At 42.2% G+C, this 24,409-nt stretch overlaps 1 protein-coding gene across 3 annotated transcripts in view; it reads left to right on the plus strand.

The window, feature by feature from the left end:
• ZBTB40 (zinc finger and BTB domain containing 40) overlaps positions 1–24,409 on the plus strand; it is a 73,720-nt gene that overhangs the window by 40,408 nt on the left and 8,903 nt on the right. For all 3 annotated transcript variants that reach the window (XM_024766714.1, XM_024766715.1, XM_024766716.1), the window contains 10 exons: positions 6,550–6,742; positions 7,343–7,500; positions 11,113–11,305; positions 13,062–13,198; positions 13,603–13,804; positions 14,164–14,297; positions 16,485–16,653; positions 16,940–17,407; positions 18,169–18,375; positions 24,183–24,347. In XM_024766714.1, the coding sequence (XP_024622482.1) occupies positions 6,550–6,742; positions 7,343–7,500; positions 11,113–11,305; positions 13,062–13,198; positions 13,603–13,804; positions 14,164–14,297; positions 16,485–16,653; positions 16,940–17,407; positions 18,169–18,375; positions 24,183–24,347 (2,026 nt within the window). The remainder of the gene's footprint in view (positions 1–6,549; positions 6,743–7,342; positions 7,501–11,112; positions 11,306–13,061; positions 13,199–13,602; positions 13,805–14,163; positions 14,298–16,484; positions 16,654–16,939; positions 17,408–18,168; positions 18,376–24,182; positions 24,348–24,409) is intronic.

A 24,409-nucleotide genomic window follows, 5' to 3' on the forward strand; every position in this document is an offset into this window, starting at 1 on the left:
TCTATCCTGGAGAATGTTCCATGAGCACTTGAGAAGAAAGTGTATTCTGTTGTTTTTGGCTGGAGTGTCCTATAAATATCAATTAAGTCCATCTCGTTGAATGTGTCATTTAAAGCTTCTGTTTCCTTATTTATTTTCATTTTGGATGATCTGTCTATTGGTGAAAGTGGGGTGTTACTCTTGTTGTGTTACTTTTCGATTTCCCCTTTTATGGCTGTTAGCATTTGCCTTATATATTGAGGTGCTCCTATGTTGGGTGCATAAATATTTACAATTGTTGTATCTTCTTCTTACTTCTCTGATTGCTGTGGCTAAAACTTCCAAAACTATGTTGAATAATAGTGGTGAGAGTGGGCAACCTTGTCTTGTTCCTGATCTTCGTGGAAATGTTTTCAGGTTTTCATCATTGAGAATGATGCTGGCTGTGGGTTTCTCATATATGGCCTTTATTATGTTGATGTAAGTTCCCTCACATTATATGTGTCCTTCTTTGTCTCTTGTAATGGTCTTTGTTTTTGTTTTTTGTTTTTTTGTGGTACGCGGGCCTCTCACTGTTGTGGGCTCTCCTGTTGCGGAGCACAGGCTCCGGACGTGCAGGCTCAGCGGCCATGGCTGACAGACCCAGCCGCTCTGCGGCTTGCAGGATCTTCCCGGACCGGGGCACGGACCCATGTCCCCTACATCGGCAGGCGGACTCTCAACCACTGCGCCACCAGGGAAGCCCTGGTCTTTGTTTTAAAGTCTATTTTGTCTGATAAGAGGATTGCTACTCCAGCTTTCTTTTGATTTCCATTTGCATGGAATATCTTTTTCCATAATTTGTTTGGTCTGGTGGGTTTTTACCTTGCTCCTTCATCTGCTGTGTGTTTCTCTGTCTTCTCATTTTGATTGACTTACTGTGTTTGGGGTCTCCTTGTCGCAGGCTGCAGGTTTGTAGTTCCCGTTGTTTTTGGTGTCTGTCCCCAGTGGCTAAGGTTGGTTCAGTAGGTTGTGTAGGCTTCCTGGGGGAGGGGACTAGTGCCTGTGTTCTGGTGGATGAAGCTGGATCTTTCTGGTGGGCAGGACCGTGTCTGGTGGCGTGTTTTGGGGTGGCTGTGACCGTATTATGATTTTAGGCAGCCTCTCTGCTAATGGGCGGGGTTGTGTTCCTGTCTTGCTAGTTGTTTGGCATAGGGTGTCCAGCACTGTAGCTTGCTGGTCGTTGAGTGGAGCTGTGTCTTAGCATTGAGATGGAGATCTCTGGGGGAGCTTTTGCCGTTTGCTATTACGTGGGGCCAGGAGGTCTCTGGTGGTCCGATATCCTGAACTCAGCTCTCCCACCTGAGAGGCTTGGGCCTGACACCTGGCTGGAGCACCAAGACCCTGTCAGCCACACGGCTCAGAAGAAAAGGGAGAAAAGAAAGAGAGGAAGAAAAAAATAATAAAATAAAGTGATTAAAATTTTAAAAATATTAAAAATTAAAAAGTCATTTAAAAAAAAGTCATTTTTAGACTCAGTCAGTCTTGAAACTCCTTTTTCACTTAATGCCTTATAATATCCTAGTGCCGTGGTCACTTACTCTGACATGAGATGGTTTGCTGTTGATGTTTTAAGCTTAGTTTGCTTAAGTCATGCTTTCAGATACCGTTACCCTTGGAAGTAGCTTCCTGAACTGCAGGTGTAGTGTCTCATACAAAGCCATCAGTCTCTAGAACAGCAGTTCAGTATATATTAAAAAGATGCACTTGTTAAAATGGTGGATTTGTTAAAATGTACACCTCCAGACCGCATTTCCAGAGTCTGATTCTTACGTTGTGGTAGAGCTTGGGAATCTCCATCTTTAACAAGTTCCCCATGGACTGCTTTTTTGGTATCTCTAGACTACATTTTGAGAAGCATTGCTGGAGAAGTTAATGACTTAACAAAATTCTTAATGTATGATGGCAGATGTCACAGCGTCTACGCTAACAGCTCTCAGTGTTTTGGGTAGCTGCTGAATACGCATTTCCCAAGTTTTATTCTTTGCTTTCTCCTTGATTCAGCAAATATTTACTGAGCAACTGGTATGTGCCAGGCATTGACCTGGTTGCTAGGAAAATAAACATAAATAAGACTGGATCCCTATCCTTATAGAATGTCTTGACAGCAAAGAAATCCTGCCGCGTATGTAATTTTTTGGGAAGTGTATACAGAAGTCACCCAACTACAGGAATCCCCAAAAGACTTCGGTGTCGAATGTATTTATTAGAACTGTTCACTTGGAACATCATTCTGCATTTCAGCTACGGTTGGAAAGGTTGTTTGGGGGTTTTGTTTGTCACTGTTCTGTTTATACATCTTTAGCTCCCAGAGAGCTTTGAATGTTTTTTGTTGTTGTTGGCTGTTATTTGGTTCATCATCATAAATTAAAAAGATGACTCAACGTTAACTATAATCTACACTTAGGTGTGTAATTTTGAGGCCTGTTAAGGCTTGTGAGTAATGTTCTGATTGAGAACAGATGGACCAGCCTGTTCCTTTTCTTAAAAACAGATATGAGGTATGTACCTGACCTGGATTGTGTTAAGGGAGGACATCATGAACCAGTGTCCTGATTATTTTATTTCCTGAGATAAATGATGAAAGGTGGCAAAGCCATTCCCTGAGCAGTGATTGCAGCAATATGAGAAGAACCTGGGCAGCTTGAATTGCTGAAACCAAAGCCAAAACTGATTAAGGAGAAATCTCTTGGGTGCCGGGATGGGAGAGTGGCTTCCCCTTGTCTCTATCTCAGTGTAGTATCTCTTACCATTAGAAAAAGCTGATACTGACCTAAGAGGCTTTCTGGCTGAGCTGAGTAAAACCTGTATTTAAAGGCAAACTTATACTTTTTTCACCTTTTATGCTAGAACTTTTAATTGTCTACTTGCTTTATTCCTAGCCGTGTCCCTGCTTTTAATTAATTGTGTAGATAGCAAGGTGAGTGTTTGACTAGAGTAAGGAGATAACTCTTTCTACTATTGATTTCCTTGCTGTTTGATCCACTTTTCACCTAAAGTTCTAGAAAGACTCCCAAAGCTGAAGACCTGGTAGCATCCTTTTTTCCTTCAACTTTGTTTCAAAGGCAAACAACAGTGAAGGCTCTTATGTGAATCTGATGTTTTCATCTGTGTTACTACTTCAGAGGTTTGTCAAGACCTGTAGGTCTGTGTTTTGTGGACTGTGTTCACTGACACAGTATAGGATAACCTTCTTGAGAAGTGAGTGGATAGGGTTCACTTTACAGGTCTATGAGAGATGAACTTAAGTTGTTTTTTTCAGATCTCCTCTCTGCTAATTATTAAATCTAAGATATGCAGCTATAGCTAGAAGGGCTAGTGGTCTTATGGGAAGGGAATTTCATTCAGTTAAACAAACATTTATTAAGCACCTATTGTATACCAGTCTCTTCACTAATCAGTGAGACCAGGAGGAATGGTACAGATTGTCTAGATGCTACCCAGTGTTCAAGTGATGTTGATTCTAGTAAGTCCAATAAAATCCAGTGAAATGGATTTGGTTACACTCGAAGTTTGGGAGATGGAACTGGGTGAAAGGTGTTCCAGATCATTGGAATGAGCTCAGTGTTTCATCAAGGTATTCTGCTCACTAGCCGTGCAAACTTGGGCAAGTTACTTCACCTCTCTGACTCTCCTTTAAGTAGTCGTAGTAATGCCTCCAGGATCTGATGTAAGTAGTAAAGTAGATGGCAAGTATGCACGGTATCTGGGATGGTATTGAGCTGTTGTGGTCTGTCTCATTATTGCCATTGCCTGGTCCTCAGCATTCAGGAAGGCATGTGCGAACAAGAATATAGTGTAACAAAGACAAATCCGAAGGCAGTAGGCAAATGGTTGGGAAAATAAGTAAATACAATTAAAAGATCTGAGTGTAAGGGAAAGAGTAAATGGTTTTTTCACATATAACAGAGGGAAAGAAAACTGTCCCATCTTTAAACATATTGACCTATATTTCACTCATAGATAAAAGTACTTTGAGTACTTCTGTGACCGTGAATTGATAGAAATTTATTGAAGTACCTTTAACTCTAAGAATCAAAGGAGTTCCAAATGTCTGGTTAAAGAATAAAACTCTGTTTTGGTCCATTTCTTAGAGTTCTGTTATGTGATAGCAATCAGTGAATTCCAGCCTGTTGCAATATGTGACACCCTTCTGTTTAGTCAGATCCCCTATTTCAGAAAAGGGCTCACTCCACTGTGGAACCCCAGGCAGCTTAGGGGGCTGGTAGGGTAAGCTACAGCACTGGCTCTGGTGCAGGTCCCCAGTAGGTACTGGAAGAAAGAGCAGAGAGCAGGGCTTTCCAGGCAGCTGTCTGCTCCCTTCTGGCCCTTTCATCAGCCTACCCCCGCTTCTCTTCCCAGATGGTCACCCTGGTGTCACTGCTGAGCAATGAAGTTAACAAATGTTTTAATTTCACTGCTGAGCAGTTCTGCAGAGGAGGAAACAGCAGAGAGGATAATGAGAAGCGCATCAGATGCCACCATTGATGAAAGCTTCTCTTCCCCACTGGCTCAAATGATAATGCCAGACAAATTGGATACTGAGAGAGGTGGATCTGGGGTATTCAGAGAGCTTGGGGGGGGAAGAAAACTGGCCTAGGATAGAATGAGATAGCTGTATGTTGTATCAGTTAAGTGCACAAGAGGGAGGGAGGGAGGGAGTAGAAATGGAGAATAAAGAGGAAGAAACAGGTTTAAAACTAAGGGCATTAGCAATAGTGGGTCTTTATAAGATACCTACTCCTGTGTTGAACAAATTAGTCGTAAAATTTAGCAGCTTAAAAGAACAAACGTTTATGACCTCACAGTTTCTGTGGGTCAGAAATCCAGGCATAGCTTACCTGAGTCCCTGGCTCAGGGTCTGTCACAGGGCTGTACTCAGGGTGTCAGCCTGGGCTGCAGACATGTCGATGCTCAGCTGGGGAGTGTCTCTTTCTAAGCTCACTCACTGACTGTTGACCGGGGATGTGAGTTTCTTGTCACATGGGCCTCTCTATAGGGTACCTCTCAACATGGCAGCTTGCATCCCATAGAGGAAAGACACTGAGGGAGTCCACACATGGGCAAGATGGAAGTCACAGTAACCTAGCCTCACAAGTGGTGTCCCATTACTTTTGCCATATTCTTTTCCTTAGAAGCAAGTCATTAGGTTCAGCTCAAGGGCATGAAAACCTGGAGGCATACTGGGAACCCCAGGCTGCCTACTCAGTTCCCTGCTGCTGTCAGGGAAGAGGCATTCTAAAGAGATTTTAGGCCAACTAATAAAAGCAAGAAAGGATGAATAAATGCGACCAAAGAGAATTAAGCATTCAACTTACATTTTTATCTCATTTGTTTATTATTTTTAAAATAGAGACAAAATGAGTTTATCTTATGTTCATGGAAGTTACTTATTCTAATAAAAACTTAATAAGGATTATTAAATTGTGTTTTATCTATGTTTACTTTTGGAGATGACCAAAATTCATAGGAACCTTTTTTTTAAGTTTAACTTAGCTCTCTGATCAGGAACCAAGCTAGAACAAACTCAAGAAATACAAAGTCTAACTCATTTATAATCCTGTTTATTTGGGAGGAGAGAAGGAGATAAAGTCCCTCTAAACAACAATTTTAAACATATAATTACTGTCAGAATATATAATAACTGTCTGGGTGAACTTTGCCAGTGTGCATGTTGAAGAGGTCCTTTTGTGTTGTGTGTGTGGCTGTGTGTGCATGTGTGTGTCTAGAAAACCTTTTTGCTCTCTAAAGACTCTCATGAGAAAATATTTTCTTTTATAGTATCGACACTAAAAAACATCAGAGGTAAGTTGTAGTTTTGCCAAGTAGAAATATAAAGATTATACATAAGACTATACTCATGAAATTAAGTTTCAATTACCAGATTTTTCATTATTGCTGAAATAGAGATATTAATTCTGCCTTCCAGTTGGCATTCCTCCCGTTTGTGTGAGAGATGCTCTGTCAGACCGAAGAAAGGAATGCTAATGTTGTTTATTTTACCCCTGGAGTTGTTGATATTTTAATGCTCTAGGTTTTGAAAAGTCATGAAGGGAGTTGGGTTTTAGGCATATGGTGCTGAGACCCCTGGAGGATAAGGCACATCTAACAGACACTGTGGGTCTGGATTGAGACAGAGTTCAAGATTAGTGCACTGGTTTTCAGGGTTGTCTTCATAAAGGTGATAGTTAAAGCTATATGTGTGAGAGCTTTTCAAAAGGAGAGTATATAAAGTGAGAAAAAATAAAGAGTTGAAACCAGTCTTAGGTACTGCTTTTGCTTATGGATTTGGAAGAAGAGCCAGTGAGGAAGGCAGAAAAAGAGTGGTCAGAAAGGTGAGTTCTTACCCAAAATGCTTCAGTGTCAAGAAGTCAGAGGAGAATTGTGCTGCAGAGGTGAGAGTACCGTCAAATGCCATAGAAAGGTCAAGTAGGTGGGGATCAAACTGTTGAGGGCCCACTTGCCAAATCCAAGGAGCATGGAGTTCTTGTGGCTGGCTAATCTGTCTTTCTGGGCACTTGTGTTCTACAGACCATAATGGGATGTCTTGTGGGTGAAGAAGGACAGTCAGCATTCCAGAGAATCCTGGATAAAGTAAGAAGTGAGAGCCTGGATGTTCAGACTGTCGTGTCCCTGTTGAGGCTGTTCCAAGATTCTAATCCTGCGGTAAAGACAACACTGTTAGACAGACAGCCAGAGGCTGTAGAAGCAGTGCAGCCAAAAGGTACGAGAAACCTTATCCACCTGAGTGACTGAATTTTATTCTGGGAAGATGCTGTAAAGCTTGGTCCAGTGATACATTTCTTCAATGGCTTAGTTATTGTTAAAGTGATTTTCACATAAATTCTACCTGTAGTTCCAGAGACTGCATGTTAATATATACAAACTGAACTTGAGTCTTCATTCTACCCCCTAGTTAACTAATCTGACACCTTGGAGTTGGAGAATACCATCAGTGTTCTCCTGCCCTTCAGAAAGCCACACATCCAAATCAGTGTTTTGAGTGCCTACGGTGAACTGGTTTGCTGATAGCACTTAAAGGCTGAAGTTTCTCTCGTTTGGGTTAGATACAAAGCAGTGGCCTTGCCAACCAGAGGTTAACCTCTGGCTGGCTTTACAGCTTTGTGTTTCGACAGATACATGAAACATTTTTCCTTTCATAGAGTTTAAACAGAATAATAAAGCATTTTCCTCTCCAAAAAGAGATTCTGCATTCGGGTGCTCAGAATTGGCTGAGAATCACTTTACTATTCTGTTAGATCTCTCTTGACAAACCATGCTGTCATTCTCTTCAAATTGACGAGCTTCTCTTGTTTGTCTCTAGCTCTTTCTCCCCCAGGGAGCACAAAGGAGGGAAAGACCTTGTCTGTTCTGTTACTAGAACACAAAGAGGACCTGATCCGGTGTGTAACACAGCTGAGACCTATTTTGGAGTTCCTGGAAACGGGCGAGGAGGAATTCCTGACTGGCTCTGAGAAAAGGGTAACTGTCAAGTATCTCTTCCTCCTTTCTGCGGCACTTTGTTTTAAACCTCTTTTGTGACACCGAGCACTTTTTACCTTGCAGTATTTCTTCACATACTACATAGTAAGCACCTTGAAGCTCAGGTTCCTGCTTTATACCTCCGTGTATCCCCTGCACCAGCTTGCTGAGTGCCTTGCATACTATAGTCAGACATTACATCTTTAGATGCATGGACGGATGGATATTCCTGCTCTGACTCCGTGGGATTTTGATATAAAACATTTGCCCCAAGAGTTAAAGTGTTTAGGCACATTTCTAATTGTTATGACACTTTTTACAGAAATGATACACTGTTCATCTTTAGAAAATTGGGAAAACAAGCAGAAAGAAAAAAGTCCAAATCTTCCACCATCTCACCACCCAGAGATGATCACTACTAACATTTTGGAACATGTGCTCCCACTTTTTCTCATTTGAATCATCCTGGGATGGGATTATCATATAGCTTTGTAACTTTATTTTTTAATTGAATATATTGTGAATATATTTCCATACCCACATAAGGATTTTGGTAGCTGCATTGTATTGTCTAATGGATATACCATAATTCATTAATTATTTTGGGGCATTTGTTTCTTAGTTTTTGCTATTCAATATTTTGCTATTATAAATAATGTTACAGGGGAACATTTTACACACAAATTGTTGCATACTTCTCAGATTATTTTCTCAGGATAATTTCTAAGAAGTGAGATTTTGGAATAGAGAGTAAAATTTTTCAAGTGTTTGATATATATTGCCAAATTGCCCTTCAGGAAGGTTGTACCAATTTATACTCCCACCAGCCAGCTGCTAAAATCCTCATAAAACTGCTGGCATGACTTCTCAAATCAACTAGATAACTGTATTTGTTGGTGTTATTGATTTCAACTTTGTGCTAAAAATATTTTTATATCTGGAAGGAAGGAATAGGGACAGAGAACTTTTGTGGTATCAAACTGTGGGAAGTGGCTTAAATGTTCAGGAGAGAAAATGTGTAGAAACCGCTGGTGTGATGGCTGCGTACTGGATTGATAGTGAGGACTGGATCCTAGATTTTCTTCTTCTCGATCTTATATTGCTCTTTTTTTCATATAAAATGGGAAAACCTTTAATCTCAAAATTGTATTTTGCAAATTATGTTTTTAAAAGTTTAACTCCTTTGCACTTCTTGAGAAAGATAATATATGAACAGAATAAGATTAAACCCCTGTTTTCTCCTTAGGCTTCAGATTAAGTTTAATTTTAGGCACTCAGTTTAAGTAAGTTGCTTATAGCTCTAGAAATACCTCATTCCTCGTTTAGCGATTTCATTCAATTACTCATTCAAACTTTTTCCTTATTAGCTAGATTGAATGTGTCCTTTGAACTGTTTCATTATCTTGATAAAATAGCATTTATAGGTAGAGCCCAAGCTCAGCCCCATTCCCTGCAGCCAGGCAGACCATGCTGTCATTTTCTTCTGTCACTTTCAGTTTACTTGACAGAAAGGGCTGAAGCAGAAGAACTTAAATTAGTTGTAAATCACAAAAACACTTCTTAGGATTGGGGTTCCACCAGAGCTTCATTAGGCTACTCTTTCTCATGAAAACTGAAGCAAAATAATAAAGCAGGAGTGTAGAGGTGAATGTTGATCGCATAGGCACAGGGTTTTTACACCATGTGGAACATGCTCTCAGGCCTTTTGGAACTTTTTCTCTTATGGAATGATGCTAATCATAGGTACCATGGCCCTTCTGTAAACAGAAGGGTTGGGTTCTGGGGGTAAATAGGCATTTTTTCACTTCAGGATTGGAAACAGATACAAGAATAGTAATTGCTATAGCTGCCATTTATTTATTTATTGTTTACTGTGTGCCAAGTAACGTACTGAGGACCTTTAAAGCATTACTAAATTCTACCCCCGCAGCAACTTTATGAAGTTATGGTTAATACCCTAACTTTAAAGATGAAGAAACAGAAGCTAAGAATGGTAAGCAGCGTACCCAAAGGCGCAGCTGCTTGGGGCCAGCATTGGAACCCAGACTTCTAAACAAAGCACATCTCTTACCCACTGTGCATCCTGCTTCCTAATGATATCAATAACCACTATCATTTATTAACAATCACATATGTCCTAGGAGTTTTGCTCGGCTCTACAAATGGCAACTTCATTTTAGAGAATTGTCATACTGACAGTGCGAGAGTTGGTATTGTTATCTTCTTTTGCAGATGAGAAGAATAAGGTTTAAAGACTTAAATAACTTGCCCAAGGTCACACAGGCCATACATTTTAGAACTGGATTTCAAACTAGGCCTGTCCAGCTTTAAAGTTCATACCCACTCTTTACAGTATCTGGCTGCCTCGTTTTGTATCAGGTTATTGTTTACGAGCTAAGAGATAGCACAAAAAGCAGTATGATTTTTAGATACAAGCCCTTAAGTTTTAAATTTTAGCTCATTTAGTAGAAATCTAATATATATTAGACCTTAAACAAAGAGAAAGACTATGTTCTGTATGGACAAGGTATGTGACAACTTTATTTATAATATACACATGCCTTTCATATATGTAATATAGATATTTCTTTTACATATATAAAACCAATTTGGCTTTATAGCTAAATTTATTATTTTAAAACAGAAGTAATTTGATAATAGCGTCCTCTGGCATGCTACCGTGACCATCTGCTTGACTCTTGCTCCGGAGAGCTGGCATTTTCCCAAAGGAAAATTCAAAATTCAGTTACTGTAGATTACATGTATTGAAATAATCCCCTGCATTATCCACAAGAGCTGAGTTGTACATATTTAATTGCAGTCCATTAAGGCTAGTTCTATTGTGATTGGAAAATATCTTTAAAATAACTGTCAGGTGTTTGATTTTTCAACCTTTTGCTGGAGGCCTGTGCCCTCTTGACTCAGAAAACCCTCTAGCATACCAGGGAAGAACAAGTGGGTAGAACTGTGGGATGATAACTGGAGCTGGTGCATGTGGCCACTGGGGAGGAGAGGGCTAGATAATGAGGAATCTGCTAGAAAAATTATCCTGAAGTGCACTTTAAATCTATTATTTTGGAGGCCACAGACAAATGTATGAAGTATCCGGGTATTCAAATTGCAATGCAAATAAAGTAAAAGGAAGTAAAGTAATAGAATTGCTCTGAACTTGTAGCCTCTGCCACTGTCATGTACTTGACTGAACAGAGATGAAAAACACTGTAACTGTATTTATTAATTGCCAGTCAGTTTTGCAATCTTAGTGTCTGAACAAACTCAATCTAAAGCTTAGATGTAAGCTGCTTGCTCTATCATGTAGGCCTAGCGTAAGAATATTTTCACAAAATGCAAACTGTCAGAGGCAAAGAATATGCACAGACCCGCAATTGAGAAAGAAAGATTTTCATGGAGCTGTTTGTTTGGAGAATGGTTTGGATTTTTATTGAAACAGAATAAGGAAGAGACTATGACAAAACTAGCGCTAGAGACAAGCAGAAGAGGACCTGGAGTCGGGGCGGTTTGTAATGCTGTCTTGCTGGTCTTTCCAGTGGTGTGTCAAATGCACTTAGAATTTCCAGTAACTGGTGTCGGGTTGATTGCTTACCACTGCAGGTGATTCTGAATTGCTGTGAGGGTGGAACACCCAAGGAGACAATAGAAAATTTGTTGCACAGAATGACTGAAGAGAAGACCCTGAGTGCTGAGAGTTTGGTAAAACTCCTTCAGGCTGTGAAGATGACATTCCCAAACTTGGGCCTTCTGCTGGAGAATTTGCAGAAATTAGCTGCTTTGCCGAGCACCACAGGTATTCGTTAATTATTGACTCTCTGAACTGGAACCACTCCTACAGAAAATTATAGCTTAAAACACCCTTTTGGCTCCTTGCTGGCGGGGGAGATAAGACAATGTTAAGAAAAGCCATTGTGAAAGAGAAACTAGCTGTCACAAATCAGTGATTCTCGATATCTCTGGAGTTAGGATCGGAAATCTAAACATTTCTTCTCCATTAAGCTCCCCCGTGATGTTCCCGTGGTTCAGGGTCTAAAAGTGTGGCTTTCCTGGGGCTGTCACGTGCCACCTGTGAACGCCTGTGGAGCGGATGGACTCAACAGCGCTCACACGTGTGAGCAGCAGGAACTCAGGTCCTGACGTCCCCACTCCCACCGGGGTGCTGTTCGGTCCCAGCAGTGCCCAGAATTAACCACCCCTCGTGTCCAGCCAGTTTGGGACTATCCCTTTGAAAAACAGCCCAATTCTAGCCAATCATCCCCCGTCCCAGAACGTTTGAGAATGAAATGGTTTTCAGAAGAAGGCTATTTGGGAAATGAGAGAACTTTCTAACTAGCTTGTAAGAATAATATATACTTATACAAACTTGAGCAGTTTAAAAAATAAAGAAGAAAACCTCAAATCCCACCACGTGATAATTTCAGTATTAAACACATTGACATATTTTATCTATCACATTATTTTTACAATGTTGAGATACTCTACCATATTTTATCATTTCCCCCACTTACCAATATAACATAAACATTCTCCTCCACATTTCAGAACACTCCCTAGAATTCTATTTTTTTAAGGCTGTGTAGTTTCTATCATAAGTATACTTATGCTGTCTTACTCATGCCCATGTCTAGGGGCACATGTAGCATAATGGTTAAGACTATCAAGATTACTGGGATTTACATCCTGACTTCTTTGGTAGCTCTGTGACCCTGAGTAAGTGACTTAACCCTTCTGAACCTCATTGTCTCCCCTGTGAGATGGTGGTAAGAATGGTACCTTCCACCTTCATTTTTGTGGCTACTTTGAGATAATATATGTAAACATGGAGCACAGTGCTAGCACATAATATAATACGCACTCAGTAAATATTAGCTGTTATCATCATCATCACAAGCTTCTCAGTGGCAAATATCTTTGTACACAGATTTTTTTTTGCCTTCAGATCATTTCTTAAGGCTAGATTCCCAGAAGTGGAGTTACTGGGCCAGAGAGGAAAATAAATTTTTAAATATCTACAAAGCTAATGGGAATGCCTGATAGTTTTGATTTTTCTTTACTTTCAAATAAATATAACCTTTCTTAAAAGAGAGTAACTAACAGATTGGCTGAGAGGGCATATAAACAGAAGAACAATGGGTCGGCTTTGCTACCGCCGTCCTGACTCGTGCCTGCCTGTACTTTGGATCGCTGCATGGATCCTTCACCTCAGGCCTGGTAGATAACATCCCTTGAATCTCTACATCTGCACCTCTTACAAGTGCAGCCTTCTAATTACCCCCTGGTTGAGCAATCACTAGCTTCTACCACTGGGCGCTAACTTTCAAAGTATTGGTGGTTTTGTGACCCTGCAACACTGAGTGATTAAGTGTAGACCAGAGGAGACGTGAGCATACATGTGTGAGGCCCCACGCCACGAGCTGCACTTATGCTCCAGAAGAGACAGAGCTGCTGTGCTGATCTGTTCTTCTGTCCACATTTGTAACTCCCCTCATGTCGTGTAGAAAAGGCCTTAAGGAGGTTTTGTTGTTGTTGTTTTGCTAATATCCTTACAGTCCAAGCAAGCCCTGATGATTATGGGATTGAACTATTGAGGCGGTATCACGAAAACCTCTCAGAGATTTTCACAGACAACCAGATGTTACAAAAAATGATCCCACATGTGAAGAGTTTAGCCCCTGGAGAAAGAGAGGTAAGAGAGAGAGGGAGGAAGGGTGGGCAAAATTGAGAAAGAAGGAAAAAAGATTAACATATATATATTTTTAATGTATTTCTATTTTATATAAACATACACACATGCAGCCATGTTGAGAAATGCTAAGGGGTCAGCAGAGAAGGAGATAGTAGGTGATTCAATTTCTAAGAGTGACAAGTAGGATAGTTGTAATTTCTGCAGTGATAAGGAAAAGCATTCAAAAGGAGGAATGAAGAACCTTCTCGTGTATAAACATCTCTCAGGTTGAAAGAAGTGAAGGATGTTGAAAAACTCCTCCCCAGAAATATGTTCACTACGACCCAGTGCTCAGACTTGCAGCTCTGCAGCTGGGCCAGTGGCTAGAAAGTCCCTTATGTGTATGTTTGTGCCGCATCTTGAAGGTCATGGAGAAGCTTGTGAAACGTGACTCTGGTTCAGGTGGTTTCAGTTCTCTGATGTCAGCAGTTCTAGAAGAGCAGACTCTCTCTGCAGCAGCCATTTGGCAACTGCTGCTGGTGGCTCAGGAGACAAAGGCCTGCCCATTGAACCTGCTCACGGAGGAAATACGAAGGGAGCCTGGCGCAGACGCTTACTTCCGGGCAGGTAGGTTGCCTGGCCTCTGTGCTGGCTTTGCCCCCACCAGAGATTATGGTCAGTCTTTGCAGGAAACAGCTCTCTTACGGTAGTCTTCCACATCCTGACCAGTAGAAGTAAGGACTGGCAATTTTGTTCAAGGACATGGGAGTTTGTAAACCTTTCAAAGTAAAATGTGCAGCAATTCTTCTAAGCTTATATTAATTATACTCAGATTACAGTGATGTTTGCCATCTTCTTCACTCCCAACTCCAGGTGGGAGATAGATGAAATATATTCTCATTATGAAGAACTGAGTTGAGAAAAGATGAAAGGGAAAAATGGTGCTCATAGTTTTACTAATGAGTTTTCAATCCCTCTTTGTTCAGTGATGACCCCAGAAAGTGCTGCCTTCGAAACCATCCTGAGGCATCACAGGTTGATCCTAGAGGCCATCCAGCAAAGGGCTGAACTCAAGTGCTTGGCGTCAGAGGAAGAGCGCCTGGCAGAGACTGTGAAAGAGGTGTGGTGGGGATAACAACACAGTGTTTGGGGGAGTTTTACAGCATTGATGCCCGGGACTGTCTTCACTCCTAAGGGAGGAACCAGCTCCTTGGAGCACCTGCTGTGGGCAGGCCCAGGCTAAGCAACACTTGTCATGCTTTTGCTCTTATAATCTTCCCAACTCTGGATGACAGGTGATGCCACCCACATTTTACAGATAAGGGAGCTCGTGCTCTGAGGGGTCAATGATGTTTCTAGGATGTACCAGCTAGTCATAGAAGCAGCCAGGACTGGAACTCAGGTTCAAGTGACTCAAACCCAGATTTATTCCATTTGTTTAAACCTAGGAAAACTCAAAGGGAACCATGATACTGGTCTCTCACATGTTGTAAGAAGCAACTTTTTTCAGAGGAAGAAAAGTAAAATTGGTCTTATTACATGCTCTATTCTGGCTTCTAGAAAGAGCCAAAATAAACATAGAAAGAACAAAGCTTTTGCCCATATGGGATAACAAATAGTGCCAACACATTTTCTGTAAGGCTTCTCACAGTGTGGCCAGCATCCCAGAAAAACCAGGTGGGGATTGCAGGGGGAATTCACGGATGTTCATCCCAGGATCATGTGCATCTTGAGTGGGAAAGAATCATAAAGGAGCTTAAAGTTAAATTACAGATTCACCTGTCGTGCTTTTTGATCCACGTAGCCATGGAAGGTGTGTAGAAAGGCTGTCCTAACTCTGTCTACACAGGTGACAGCCCCACCTTGGTCTGACTCTCAGATGGGCAGAAGATGGCACACATTTCTGTGGGGCTTCAGAGGAGAGATTCATCTGCTAGACTCTCTCCAGCATGCCTCGCACTTCAGAGATGGGGCTTCTGCCGTTGATCAGTTTTAGCCTCACTAATTAGTCTCAAGCCTGCCTCCAGGGACATCAGGTTTATTTAGATAGACTTGAAAAGAGCAGAAATAAAATATCTTCCAAAATGAAAATTCTATTTGGCCATCTGTGGATGGTTTAGCTTTATTTTCTCAGTGTACTGACTCTTTTCTGCTGATAGCTCTAACATTCTGAGAGGATGGCTTTGAAATAATATTCTTGGCCTCTTTAAAGCCCCAATTTGAACCTTCTTTAAAAACCTGAGTTTTGGGCTTCCCTGGTGGCACAGTGGTTGAGAATCTGCCTGCTAATGCAGGGGACACAGGTTCGAGCCCTGGTCTGGGAGGATCCCACATGCCACGGAGCAACTAGGCCCGTGAGCCACAACTACTGAGCCTGCACATCTGGAGCCTGTGCTCCAACAGAGGCCGCGATAGTGAGAGGCCCGCGCACCGCGATGAAGAGTGGCCCCTGCTTGCCACAACTAGAGAAAGCCCTCGCACAGAAACGAAGACACGACACAGCAAAAATTAATTAATTAATTAATAAACTAAAAAAAAAAAAAGAAAAAAGAAAAATCTGTTTTAAAAAAAAAAAACCTGAGTTTCGGGCTTCCCTGGTGGCGCAGTGGTTGAGAGTCCGCCTGCCGATGCAGGGGACACGGGTTTGTGCCCCGGTCCAGGAAGATCCCACATGCCGCAGAGCGGCTGGGCCCGTGAGCCATGGCCGCTGAGCCTGCGCGTCCGGAACCTGTGCTCCGCAACGGGAGAGGCCACAACAGTGAGAGGCCCGCGTACCGCAAAAAAAACAAAACAAAAAAAAAAAAACAACCTGAGTTTCTTTATGAAAGAAAATGATGTTTTAAAGGGTACACCTAAGTATCTAAAAACGTGAAGCCACTGATCGTGCAGGATTACTTCCCAACATTGAAACAGTTACATGTTATGAAAAATTATCTTGATCATCAAGACAGAAATGCCAACAACCAAGTCCTATAGCTTTCCAAGCATATAATACTAAGCTCTAGAAAAGTTCTTTGGGAGACTCCTGGTTTCTGAGAAGATACTTCTCACAGAAAATCCTCAATGCTTCCTTGCTTGCACCTTTATATATGCACATTTGTCTTCATATGTGCCTCCTTGTTAAATTTTTGTTAATTTCCCTATTCTTGGAGAAAAAGGGCTCTCCACTATATTTATGGCACGAAATGTATACTTGTTACAGATGGAGCAATGCCTCCCTGAAACTAGCTTTGTTTTCTACGTTGAAAACCATGGAGAAAATCTGCTGATATTAACCGCAAACCTTTGTCTCATGGTATTCATTTAGATTCTGAGCATTTCCTCTGAGACAGCCAGCCCTGAAGCTTCCCTGAGAGCATTGCTGAGCAGAGCCATGGAAAAAACCATCTCGGCCATTGAAATATGTCAGCTCCTGTGCAGCATCCACAGATCTTTCCCAGGCCTGCAGCCTGTCATGCAGGAGTTGGCGTATGCCGGTAAGATACAGGGTGGGTGGGGTCCTGTTAGGCCCCCAGGTTGTTTCCTTATTGGAGAGAAGAGGCAGCAGTTCGTTTAGGAGTTCACCCATCGCTGCTTTATTTTATATGCTCTCAAATACTTAGAAAAGTCATAGACATAGATGTAAAATGATGCTATCTGTGTTTATCAGAGAGTAAAGATGACAGTCCCAAGTAGTCTCCATTCTCCCCTAAGAAGGAAAGTTAGAAAGCAAAGTAGAAACATAGGAAATTCCCAGAGCCATCAGATCTCTCTCCTGTGCAGGTTTCCTTACTGAAGAAAAGGGAGAGAAGGAAAGGTGGATGGTGAGTAATAAATTTCACCTTGAAGCCAAGGACAAAGCAGATGAAAAGGCAGCTGAGCCAGCTGAAGAAAACTGCCAGCCTGGGAAACAGAACGGTCAAGGAGAGACTGGTTCCTTGCCAGAACAACAAGAGAAAGATACAGCTGTCTCCCCAGACCCTGCCAAGAAGAGCTTCGTCTGTAAGGCCTGCGACAAGAGCTTCCATTTCTACTGCCGCCTCAAGGTGCACATGAAGCGCTGTCGGGTGGCCAAGAGCAAACAGGTTCAGTGTAAGGAGTGTAACGAGACCAAGGACTCTAAGAAAGAGCTGGAGAAACACCAGCTGGAGGCCCATGGTACAGGTGGAGAGCCTGACGTCCCCAAGAAGAAGAAGAAGAGGCTTCCAGTGACGTGTGACCTCTGTGGAAGAGAATTTGCTCATGCCTCAGGTACATTCAAGAAGGCGAAGTAATAGAGGATGATAATTCAGATATTGTAGTTTGGATTCCAGGCCTTGCCTCCAGTATGCAGTAAGGGCTGTGGAAAGGCTTAGAAAATAGAGCAGAGGCAGGGTAATGTTTTGAGAAGAGCATGAGCTTTGGAATCAGCTCCCTGAGCTTTAATTTCCCCCTGTTAAATAGGCACCCTGATACCACCTACTTTTTTGAATTGCTATGAAGATTTAAGATAATGTAGCTGAGCACCTAGTATAGTGCCTTCCATAGAGTTAGTACTCAGTAAATTGTGGCTGTTATTATTCATAATAATAATAATAACTATTAATAATAACAGTCAGCTGTTTCACACCTGACTCTTAGGTTTCCATGTATCACTTGTTTCTTGATAGTAAACAAGAGTCCTAGAAACCAGGGGATGTAGAATTTGAATTGTTTTCCCTTGCCCCAAACCTAATGAAACAGAAAAGTGAGTTTTGTTTCACTCTTTCTGGGTGACTGGGTCCTATTTAAGAGAGAGAGAGAGGAGATAGACAAGATAAACCCAGAACACTTGATGCCTGACCCAGCCAGGAAGGGACCAAGGTGGCTTGGAGCGCTGGGTGGCGGGCTGATGAGCAGCATGGCCTGGCGTCCTGTGGCTCACGCTGTGCTTCCTCTCGAGGCCTGGCCTGAGACAGTGTTCAGGTGTATCCTCCTGCTGAATTCATAACATTGATCACCAGCATCTCTGGCCCCTGGTGTGGCTTCCCTAGGCATGCAGTACCACAAACTGACGGAGCATTTTGACGAGAAGCCGTTCTCCTGTGAGGAGTGTGGGGCAAAGTTTGCGGCCAATTCTACCCTGAAGAACCACCTTCGCCTTCACACTGGGGACCGTCCGTTCATGTGCAAGCACTGCCTCATGACCTTCACCCAGGCCTCTGCGCTGGCCTACCACACCAAGAAGAAGCACTCAGAAGGTAAGGCTTGGAGAATTCCTTCACTTTTCCTACAAACTTTAACACTGTGAGCTGCCTAAATCCCATTTGGGATTAGGCGTGATATATATCTCAAAGAGATCAAAAACAGAAACAGACGTGGACTCTCTAGGTGCACAGTTGCTGGGAAATACATATGTGCAAAGACATGTAAAATGCTTTTGGTGAGAGTTTCTGAAGAGAAGCTGGTTAACATAATATTATGACTTTCTAGTTATAGAATTTACATAAAGCCAGGAATTCTTTGGGCTTTGAGGTGGAGTTCAAGCATAAGAAAACCCTTGGTTGAGCATCTGCTGTGGATCGGGCAATGGCAGACACTAAGTGACTTACCTGGAATACCTGGGATCACAGAGCTGACGGTCCAGCGTGTCTCTAGTATAGAGACAGTTACCGTGCAGGGTCAGGGTCATCCATCAGAGGTGTGATATGGAATAATACCATTACAGGGAGATACGGAAGAATGAAGTAGGGGTTTCTAGTCCAGTTGGAGTGGGGGGCGGTGTGTTGTCAGGGAAGGCTTCTCGGAGGATTCTGTACATCATTTGGAGCATTTATGTGTGAGTACAAATGCCACCATCATCTCGCCTAGATTGTTGTTGTAGCCTCCTAACTAGTCTCCTCCTCTCACCCTTTCTCTGGACAGTGTTCTCAGTACACAGGCCCAAGTGATCCTTCTACAGCTAAACCACGTTAGGTCACTTCTCTGCTCAAAACCCTGCAAAAGCTTTTCACCACATTCAGTGTAAAATCTGAAGGGTAGCCTACCAGGCCCCGCATGATCAAGTCCCCGATACCTCTCCAACCTTCTCTTACCGCTCTCCCCCTCACTTGCCCTGTTCTACCTGTTGCAGCTTCCTTGCAAGGCCTCTGACCTGCAGGCCCCTGACCTCTGACCTCTGCTTGGAATGCTTTCCCTTCAGACACCTCGAGGCTTCACTTCCTCACCGCCTTCAAGTCTTTACACAAACCTCACGTTCTCCTTTAGGCCTTTCCTGACCACCCTGTGTAAAGTCTCAGTGCCCCAGCCCCAGTTCCCCTGCATTCTTTTTCTCCCTCTCACTTATCATAGGATCCATCATCTACGTATTAATTTATTTTGTTTATAGTTAGTCTCCCCCTGTTAGAATACAAGCTCCATGAGGGTAAAGCTCTTAGTCTTTTTTTTTCCTTCCCTCTGATGTATCTGTGGAACTTAGAATAGTACTTAGCAATAGGAGGTCCTCAATAAACAGTTACGGAGTGAATGAATTTCTTGAGCATTATTCCAGGCACTAGGGATAGTGTAACTATACACAAGCCCACGGAGCTAACATTCCAGTGGGTAAAACAGGCCATATATATAAGTGTAATATAAATTCAGATAGTAGTCACTGCATGAGGAAAAATAAAGCAGAATAAGCAGCAGGGGTGGGGATTGGGAACTATTTATTAATATTTGTATCATCAGAGAGAGCAGAAGAGATTTGAATAGAAACCTGAACACAGTGAAAGACAGAACCAATGGAAGATCTAGGAGAAGAACATCACGAGTGCAGAGCACCCCCTCTCCAAGTGGGAACGAATGAGACTTACCTGTTTGAGGGACCGAAGAAAAGTAGAAGGGGCTAAAGCACAGTAAGTGAGGGAAAAGTGTTGAGAGCTAAGGTCAGAGAGGTCACCAAAGGGCAGAACTTGGGACTTCCCTGTTGGCACAGTGGTTAAGAATCCGCCTGCCAATGCAGGGGACATGGCTTCGAGCCCTGGTCCAGGAAGATCCCACACGCTGCGGGGCAACTAAACCCGTGCGCCACAACTACTGAGCTTGTGCTCTAGGGCCCACAAGTCACAACTACTGAGCCCACGTGCCACAACTACTGAAGCCCACGTGCCTAGAGCCCATGCTCTGCAACAAGAGAAGTCATCTGCAACAAGAGATGCCACCGCAATGAGAAGCCCGTGCACCACAATGAAGAGTAGCCCCCGCTCGCCGCAACTAGAGGAAGCCCGCACTCAGCAACAAAGACCCAAAAATAAATAAAAATAAATAAATTTATTTAAAAAAAAAAGAAACCAAAAGGCCAGATCTTATAGGATCTTCTAAGCCAAGGTAAGGACTTTGGTTTTTATGTGAGGTGTGTTCGTTTCTATTGCTGCTGTAAAAAATTACCAGGAGCAGTGGCTTAAAACATCGCAAATGTATTGTCTCATCACTTTGGAGGTTAAAAATCCAGAATGGGTCTTACGAAGCTGTGTTGGAGGAGTTGTAAAAAAATGTTCAAGTTTGGGGATATGTTGTTGAAAGTGGAAGTGACAGGACTGATAATGGATTAGATGTGGGATATGAGGGAAAGAGAGGAATTAAGGGTGGCTTTGGGGGTTTTGGCATGAGCAGCCAGGTAAATGATGCTGCCATTTACTGAAACGGGAGAAACTGGAGTGTGTGTGTATTTATAGGTGGGTGGGTTGCGGGGGTGGTGGCGGTGGACTCAGGAACTCTGTTTTGGCATGGTGGTAAATTTGAGCTACTCGGACCTCCAGCTGGACAACTAGGCTGATAGGCAGTGGATATAAGTCTGAAGTTCTAGGGACAGCTGGGAGATAGAGAAGTAAATGTGGGAGCTAGAGAGAATGTGGGAGCTAGCAATGTACAGGTAGAATTTAAGGCTCTGAGATAAGATCATCTAGAAAGTGGAGACAGAGAAGAAGGCCAAAGGCTGAGTCCTGGGCTTCTCAATAATTTCAACTCTTGATTCAAGAAACCCTATTTTTCTATTTTTTTTTTTCCCTGCTGTACTGTTACTTTATTTATTTATTTATTTTTTACATCTTAATTAAGAGTATAATTGCTTTACAATATTGTGTTAGTTTCTGCTGTATAACAACGCGAATCAGCTCTACGTATACATATATCCCCATATCCCCTCCCTCTTGCGTCTCTCTCCCTCCCACCCTCCCTTTCCCACCCCTCTAGGTAGTCAGAGAGCACCGAGCTGATCTCCCTATGCTATGTGGCTGCTTCCCACTAGCTAGCTATTTTACATCTGGTAGTGTATATATGTCCATTGCCACTCTCTCACTTCGTCCCAGCTTCCCCTCCCAGCCCCCTGGTGTCCTCAAGTCCATTCTCTACGTCTGTGTCTTTATTCCTGTCCTGCCCCTAGGTTCATCAGAACCATTTTTTTTTTAGATTCCATATATATGTGTTACCATATGGTATTTTTTTTCTCCTTCTGACTTACTTCACTCTGTATGACAGACTCTAGGTCCATCCACCTCACTACAAATAACTCAGTTTTGTTTCTTTTTATGGCTCAGTAATATTCCATTGTATATATGTGCCACATCTTCTTTATCCATTCGTCTGTTGATGGACACTTAGGTTGCTTCTATGTCCTGGCTATTGTAAATAGTGCTGCAATGAACACTGTGGGACATGACTCTTTTTGAACTATGGTTTTCTCAGGGTATATGCCCAATAGTGGGATTGCTTGGTCATATGGTAGTTCTGTTTTTAGTTTTTGAAGGAACCTCCATACTGTTCTCCATAGTGGCTGTATCAATTTACCTTCCCACCAACAGTGCAAGAGGGTTTCCTTTTCTCCACAACCTCTCCAGCATTTTTTGTTTGTAGATGTTTTGATGATGGCCATTCTGACTGGTGTGAGGTGATACATCGTTGCGGTTTTGATTTGCATTTCTTTAATGATTAGTGATGTTGAGCATCCTTGCATGTGTTCGTTGGCAATCTGTATATCTTCTTTGGAGAAATGTCTATTTAGGTCTTCTGCCAGTTTTTGGAGTGGGTTGTTTGTTTTTTTGATACTGAGCTGCATGAGCTGCTTGTGTATTTGGGAGATTAATCCTTTGTCAGTTGCTTCGTTTGCGAATATTTTCTCCCATTCTGAGGGTTGTCTTTTCGTCTTGTTTGTGGTTTCCTTTGCTGTGCAAAAGCTTTTAAGTTTCATTAGGTCCCATTTGTTTATTTTTGTTTTTATTTCCATTACGCTAGAAGGTGGGTCAAAAAGGATCTTGCTGTGATTTATGTCATAGAGTGTTCAGCCTATGTTTTCCTCTAAGAGTTTCATAGTGTCTGGCCTTACATTTAGGTCTTTAATCCATTTTGAGTTTATTTTTGTATATGGTATTAGGGGGTGTTCTAATTTCATTCTTTAACATGTTGCTGTACAGTTTTCCCAGCACCACTTACTGAAGAGGCTGTCTTTTCTCCTTTGTATATTCTTGCCTCCTTTATCAAAGATAAGGTGACCATATGTGCGTGGGTTTATCTCTGGGCTTTCTGTCCTGTTCCATTGAGCTATATTTCTGTTTCTGTGCCAGTACCATACTGTCTTGATTACTGTAGCTTTGTAGTATAATCTGAAGTCAGTGAGCCTGATTCCTCCAGCTCCGTTTTTCTTTCTCAGGGTTGCTTTGGCTATTCGGGGTCTTTTGTGTTTCCATACAAATTGTAAGATTTTTTGTTCTAGTTCTGTGAAAAATGCCATTGGTAGTCTGATAGGGATTGCACTGAATCTGTAGATTGCTTTGGGTAGTATAGGCATTTTCACAATGTTGATTTTTCTATCCAAGAACATGGTATATCTCTCCATCTGTTTGTATCATCTTTGATTTCTTTCATCAGTGTCTTATAGTTTTCTGAATACAGGTCTTTTGTCTCCTTAGGTAGGTTTATTCCTAGGTATTTTATTCTCTTTGTTGCAATGGTAAATGGGAGTGTTTCCTTAATTTCTCTTTCAGATTTTTCATTGTTAGTGTATAGGGATGCAAGAGAATTCTGTGCGTTACTTTTGTATCCTTTACCAAGTTCATTGATTAGCTCTAGTAGTTTTCTGGTAGCATCTTCAGGATTCTCTATGTATCGTATCATATCATCTGCAAACAGTGACAGTTTTACTTCTTTTCCAATTTGGATTCCTTATTTCTTTTTCTTCTCTGATTGCCATGGCTAAAACTTTCAAAACTATGTTGAATAATAGTGGTGAGAGTGGGCACCCTTGTCTTGTTCTGATCTTAGAGGAAATGGTAAGAAACCCTTTTTTTTCTTAACAAAATCTTGTTCCAAAGTGTAACATATAAAAAATGAAAATGAGGTGGATTGCCCTAGTTGAAGTCACCCCTAGGATCTGGGCTGTCTGGACCCTCACCTTATTGATTTTCCCATTTCTCTATTAGCCCATAAGGGAGACTAAAGGTACATTTGGTCTAGCATTTTTTTTACAAATGCCGATTTTCCAGACTTGCTCTTTACTGGTATTTTCTAATGCTCTCTGGCAGTCTGGTCATTGTATTTTCATTAGTGCATGAGGAAATAGAGAAGCCAAGAGAATCTTTATAGCAAGTCGCTGGCAGAAAGCTGTCATTCTTTTCTGAGTCCATGTCTGTCATTTTTATGTGCAGTTGCATTTCTGCCCTGTATGTTTTTCAAGGGATCCAGGCTCACGTCTTTCTGGGCTCAAGGATATATCTGTTTCCTGGGAATGGAATGAGCTCTTACGTACTTGTAGTGGCTAGATTAACAGATGGCTAGTCTTGTGTGATGAGAACTCTGTCCTTATCCCTCAGGGTAGGGAGACACTGATACCCTCCCTGTGTGGTCAACTGTGTTTGTGAGGTACCGTCTGATAGGATGGCTCAGACCTCTCACCCAGTGTATTACAAATTGCCTCGTGTTTTACTGTCATCTCCCAGATTATATTTCCCTGTTGTGTGCCTTAGAATGTGATTTTGTTTTTATGAATGCCCTAAATGTTTAGTGCTGCCTCTAATAAACTCATGTTTATTTCCAGGAAAAATGTATGCATGCCAGTACTGTGATGCTGTGTTTGCCCAGTCCATTGAGCTGTCCCGCCACGTGAGGACCCACACCGGGGACAAGCCATATGTCTGCAGAGATTGTGGCAAGGGCTTCCGGCAAGCCAATGGCCTCTCCATCCACCTGCACACCTTTCACAGTATGTACTGAGATTGTGGACATTAGGCACTCAGCACCAGGCCTGGCGCTGGGAAGGCACGC

This window comes from Neophocaena asiaeorientalis, unplaced genomic scaffold, assembly GCF_003031525.2.
Source record: "Neophocaena asiaeorientalis asiaeorientalis breed wild unplaced genomic scaffold, Neophocaena_asiaeorientalis_V1.1 scaffold79, whole genome shotgun sequence".
Taxonomy (NCBI): domain Eukaryota; kingdom Metazoa; phylum Chordata; class Mammalia; order Artiodactyla; family Phocoenidae; genus Neophocaena; species Neophocaena asiaeorientalis.